The sequence below is a fragment of the Merops nubicus genome, unplaced genomic scaffold, assembly GCF_000691845.1.
Source record: "Merops nubicus isolate BGI_N331 unplaced genomic scaffold, ASM69184v1 scaffold13216, whole genome shotgun sequence".
Classification (NCBI taxonomy): domain Eukaryota; kingdom Metazoa; phylum Chordata; class Aves; order Coraciiformes; family Meropidae; genus Merops; species Merops nubicus.
Window position 1 is genome coordinate 623 of NW_008615669.1, and position 5,901 is coordinate 6,523.

Genomic DNA, 5,901 nt, shown 5'->3' on the forward strand with positions numbered 1-5,901 from the left:
GTACAGCTGCTTCAGGTGAGCCACGATGTTGTCCTTGATGTCGGGCGTGGAGATCTGGAGTCGCACGCTGCCGCTGTCAAAGGAGCGCGTGAAGTCACCAGAAAACATTTCGTAGATCATCCGGGCCACAACTGGAATGACCTGTTTAAGAAGAAAGTTGTTCCAGCCTAACGGTCACAGAGTAGATTCCTGTTGTTCCACAGGAATCCCCTGCCCAGGACGCAGGGGATGGTTTCCACAATAACTTCAAGCACAGTCACAGACTGATGCTGTTTGGCACAGGCAGCATTTCTATTTGCTGTGACAAACCCCACCAGCCTTATGGGGCTTCCCAGTGTCAGTAACCACAGCTGAGAATGGGTCTCTGGTATCCGCAGGCACCGACCCGGAGCCAAGCCATGGGCCCCAGCAAGGCTGCCACACGTCACTTCAGACCCTGAGCTCCTACCTGAACCACAATCAGCTTCCTCTCCCTGGGTTTTCCATCAGGCCATTCTTCTCCAAAACAGAAGTAGATCTCATATGGTGGCTGTTTCTCAATCTGGCCTTTCTGATGGGCAATCAGCTCTAGGAAGAAAAGCAGAATGCTGTGGGGTTGTCCTCCTCCAGCTAGAAACACCCACCACACCACACCTTATTGTATCATCCCAGGTCTTACCTACACACTGTCCTTTGCCAGGGCCACCTCTTACAAATACACAATTACAGCTTATTTCTTGCACCCAGACAAGCCTTCCTTAAAAGCAAGGCCCTCCAGTGTTTTCCAGAGCACTGAGTGTACATTCATTTTCTCCTGATGCACACCTGCTCCGTGGACCACTGAAGTCAGGAAGCGGTGGTCCCTGCCCACAGGCCAACTGTTTCATCCAGGCTGAGCCCTAGGGCAGACCACCCTTTCCAACAGTGCCACCAAGTGCCCAGACCAGTATCTAAAGCCATTTTCCAGAAGCAGAAGTTACCTACCACTCAGGAACGTTTCCAGACAGAAGAGCTTGACTTTCTTTTGCCTCTCAATCAGATTTGGTGTGGTGGAGGAAGGCGCACAGGGACCGGACCAGTACACCTTGCACTGGCAGAGCCGCACGGCGTAGATGGCATGGCCACTGACCTCCAGGATCAGTCCCCTGTCCATGACATCCAGCAGACGGCTTGTGAAGACTTTCTGCCTTTCGTTGGTGATTTGCTCTGTTCCTGGGAACTTTACTTGCTCCAGACTAATAGGCCCAAAGAGCTCCTCCTGGTCTGGCATGGGACCCAGCTCCCCGTAGAAAAGTCTGCATCCCTGGGGGTTGCTCACAGTCGTCGTTGGCCCAGTCTCCTTTCCTCGATACTCAAACTTGATTTCTAGGTCTGTCACTGAGAGAGAAACTGTCAGGGTGGCTCCTGCTGCACCTTCACAGGCACTGCATCAGCAGCAGAGACACACCACACAGACCACGCTGCGATGTTTAAACTACACACAGCTCCCCGTGCTAATGAGCAAACAGCCAAGGGAAAAAAGTCAAAATACAAATTTTTTCCTAAAGTACAATGACAAAAGCACTACAAACCCATATACATACTTGGCAGGGAGCTGATCCAGAGCTCAGGGCTGCTGAAGAAGTCGTGCTGCAGTGCAGTAGGGGGCATTTCCATATCTAGAGGTTCATTCTTTGGCCACACAGCTTCAGGGCTGCAGTTTTCTGCACTGGCTGGAGCCATTGGTGAATCTACAAAAGGGAAACAATCCTTCAATACACCATGATTCTATCCAAGATTCTATTTCAAGCACAAGCAAATACCTTGACTAATGCATTAATATATGGCACCAACCATTGATATTAAGAAATGGAAATGTCTCTTGAATAGGGACGTGCTGAGATTGGTTCAGTTCTTCCTCCTCTTCATCATCAAGATCATTATCCTTTTCATCCCACGGAGCTGAGCCAGTGGAACCTGCAAACAGGCACATTCTTGTGGGTAGCTGATCGGTGTGAAACACTGCAGTGCACTTCTTGAAAAAATAATGTAGTCTTCACACTGGCTCTGAATAATTTTGGAAATTTATTTCTGTACTTTCTGAATATAAGTAAAAGAACATGACCAGAACTATTTTCACTTTAATATACAATTCTAGAAAGCTAAGGATACACACAAACTATCACCAGCATTGGACTGTTTAGCAGAGAACAGGCAACTGTCTTCAGCTTTATTAATTTTAGTAAAGGCACATGCCAGTTCAAAGTCCTCCTCGTTTAAGTGCAGCCAGGCTCAGGCAGGGCAGCTGCTCCCCGCGGCACACCGGGGCAGCCCGACGGGGAATGCTGTGAAGGAAAGGAACTCGCCTTGGACAAACGCCTGCTCAGTAACCAGCCCTGTGTCAGCGAGGCCCTCACCTGGATTAATGATTGATCCCTGGGACTGCGGAATATCGCACACTTCATAAATTTTAATAGGATTCATGGGCACCTCCTTGGTGCCATCGTACATCAAATTAAACTCCCGGCTTTTGTTCAGCGCGCATCGGAGCTGGGCCTTCCACTTTGCAGGGTCTGGCTCATCGACTCCTTCCTGGTACTTTCCTGTTTCCACAGCCCAAGCCTGGGGACAAAGTACACCGTGCTCAGTCCAGCCCTCTCAACAGAGCAGCTTTTATCAGAAATCAAAATTCCAGACAAATTCACTGCAAAATTTGTCTCTTGCAGAAGTCTTAACTATAGGCCTCCCAGTAACAACAACAGAAATTCCCACTGATCTTCCCATTAAAAGAAAGGTGAGGGGAAAAAAAAGTAAAACCAAATTTTCCAAAACCATGAGGAATTCTGAATATATGTTTTTGTACAAGTCAAGAAAGTGTAAATTGTAGAGGATTATGCACTGAGTATCTCTGGTCTCTTGGGTTCCATACCCACAGCCAGTTCTGGCGGTGAGCCGTACCCCGCGCAGGGAGGACGGGCTGGGCTGAAGCGGAAGGGCAGCCACAGACATCCAGCTGGCCCTCTCCCTTCTCACCCCAAAATCAGGCTATCGGTCCAAGATCCCTCCGAGGCAGAGGTCAGAAATTCCTCAAAGGAGTGTAGGAGTTAGAATGACTCCCTTGGGATAAGAATATCCGTTTAAGGACAGCCGTGATGAGTATTGGAAATTTGTGGTAGACCTCTTAAGATTTACGCAACGATATTTAGTGTTTGCTGCTATGAGCAAGCCAGCTACCACATCCTAAACCAAGTGGACAAAGCAAGAAGGAGTAATCCTCCAGAGTCCATGGCATCAAACATCATCTGGCATTTAGTGGTTGGAAGGGGTTAAAGAACTCAACACCATTCCAGGCAGTGCCAAGCTTGGCAACCAGGTGCACAAAGTGGCTTTTCTGAGGTCATAGAAATAGGACAAAAAGTGCCTGGAAACAGCTACTGAGATGCCTGTCTGGCTCCTGGGCCAACAATTCAACCCTTTGTGTTTAAGAGCCGCAGTATATCCTCCCTCACCTTGAAGATGGTGTTCTCCTCCTCGTGCTGCGGGCTGTGCCGAGTCGCGTGCTTCCAGGGGATCTGGAACCGCTTCGCCTCTCGGTTTAGCCAGATAAGGCCGGGATACATTCCACTGTCCACCTGGGCTACCAGCCACGGCTTCAGGCGAACCCTCCGCGGGTGTAGCGCCATGGTCTGCAAAAGACAGGAGTAAGAGCAACTGCTAGAGGTTAGTTGACACTCAAACTTAAAAAAAAAAATAACTTAATGGAAAAGGACCCTGTGCTGCGCTGCTGCCGTTTGTTACGTTACCGAGCTTTGGAACCACCAACTCACATGCAGCTGGAGGACTCTTCTGCCAGGAGCAGTTACAAACACATCACGAAACAAGGACCATAATTGTTACAAGAAAAAACAATTCACTACTAAATATTCCGGTAAGCAGAGCCAGGGTGTTATTTGTGTTGACTGAGTGCACAGAGGGCGAGCCCAAATCAAACGGAGCTGTAAACGCTGCGAGGAGATAAAGCCACAAACAAGCCACAGCAAGAACAGGCAGCAGCATTTCAAAAGCCTCCACGTACGCCCTAGTGAAGGTCTGCAGGATCCTGTTCTCCTTCAGTCCTGTCAGACTGGCATCGAGGAGGAGAAAAATCTCACACATGCCAAACAAGGGGCTTGTGCCCCAGTTGAGGTAAAGGTGGAAGCATCAGGCTGAAGCAGAGGGGACTGTTTTATCACAGAGGTGCTCCTCAGAAAGCCATTTAATATCTTTTTCATGAATGCTCTGAATGCTGTGTAACCATCTGCAAGCACCACTGACTGCGATAACCAGGATGTTTATCCAGAAGCCATGAACAGCAGCTCTGCCTGCTCTCCTGCTAAAAATCAAGTGACACTGACTTAATGTTTAGGGTTTTTTTTAAAAATGTAGCTAACTGATCCCTTTTAAGTTGCCCTGTGTTGCTATTACATTTGCAGCCAAACAACAATATTTTTCTTGTGCAGAACAGGTGCAGAGCCAAACAAACAAGACTTGTTCCTCTGCAAGAAGAGGCAGCATTTTGTATCTTCGGGTTTGGGAGGGGACTTCTATGCTACATGTGTGCTTAGAAGGAGCATCTCCCATGTTCGTTTCTGCGTCTCGAAACAAATGTGAGAAACGACAAATATTCCCATTAATATGGAAATAGCTACAGGATTACTAAAACCTCTGCCACAAGCCCTGAATACCACTGCAGGAGTTGCAAAATGTGTCTAGTAATAGAGACATAAGCAGAAGAATAAAAAATCCTATCCAAGAACTAGTCTAGGAACAGGTTTTATTTGTTCAAATACCCGCAAATCCCTTTCAGATGCAAGTGCTCACACAAAATTCATCTGAACACAACTTATTTTATCTGTTAAGAAAAGAAAATGTTCAAACTGAATTGCAAACCATTGTTAAATAATAGTTTGAAAACGTGCCAGGTCAAAGACCTGGGCACACTAGCAGACTGCTTCCAGGAGCTGCACAGGATTGAAAGCAATCATTAGAATTATTTCTGTGCTTCTGAAACCCTGCTGTATTAGTTACCCATGTTGAAATCCTATCAGAATTAAACTTTCAGTAGCTTCTTTGCAAAGACACAAAGTCCAGGTTTAATCCTGGACTTAGAACTGAAACCAAGACCAGGTATTGATTTCTCCTGCGACAGAACAAAATACAGATTTTTCATTGGAACAGAGAAATCCGAACTAAAGCTTGTGCCCACCACATCTTTTACACCTGACTTCACAAGCAGCCCCTTCTCTTGTAATGACATACATGAAGTACACGCACATTTGCAAGGCCAGGAGTAAATTCAAACCCACACACCAGGAAGAAAAATCCATGCCTCTCTCAAAGAAAATGAATTTGGTCACACGGAGGGAGCGCTGGCGCTGCCGGATTAGGCTGGAATTGTCCCTCGGATCACAGACAGCGTCTGTCAATACCTGACATTACAATGCTTTATGACCTTTTATCACCAATGACTTGTTGACACAATAACCAAAAGCAAATCAACTTGAATCCCATTGCTCAGTGCAGACAGTGAGTCAGCCTCCCACAGCCTTCAGTGTCCATCCAGTGGGGTCCTCTAATGCCAGATGCTGCTCCCGCTCGCGAGCTGCAGGGGTGAGCTCGGGGAACATCTGCACACCATTCCTTGGATTTGCCAAGGGAGGCCTGGCCCTCACTCAAGAATCCTCGGAGCACGTACCCAGGAATCCTCCAGTTTTCTTTATTCCTGCTCAAACTGGCTGGTGCATGGGGGTAATTAGCACATCCCTGTGCTCCTAACCCATCTCTGGCCAGTGAAGTAATCATTCCCTGTACCTCAATTATTATTAAGTCAGACATTTTTCCTTGGAGGAGAAACATCCACCCCAACAAGAACAACTCAAGAACGAGCAGACATCCTGCAGCCAC

The 5,901-nt window shown here is 47.4% G+C and overlaps 1 protein-coding gene across 1 annotated transcript in view; it reads right to left on the reverse strand.

The window, feature by feature from the left end:
- IRF6 (interferon regulatory factor 6) overlaps nt 1-3,641 on the reverse strand; it is a 3,746-nt gene extending 105 nt beyond the window's left edge. The window contains exons 1-7 of the mRNA XM_008942599.1: nt 3,468-3,641; nt 2,376-2,580; nt 1,813-1,935; nt 1,563-1,709; nt 964-1,356; nt 449-567; nt 1-141 (exon numbers count right to left, since the gene is read on the reverse strand). The exon at nt 1-141 is cut by the window's left edge and continues 105 nt beyond it. Of these exons, the coding sequence (XP_008940847.1) occupies nt 1-141; nt 449-567; nt 964-1,356; nt 1,563-1,709; nt 1,813-1,935; nt 2,376-2,580; nt 3,468-3,641 (1,302 nt within the window). The remainder of the gene's footprint in view (nt 142-448; nt 568-963; nt 1,357-1,562; nt 1,710-1,812; nt 1,936-2,375; nt 2,581-3,467) is intronic.
- Nucleotides 3,642-5,901: the final 2,260 nt, after the last annotated feature.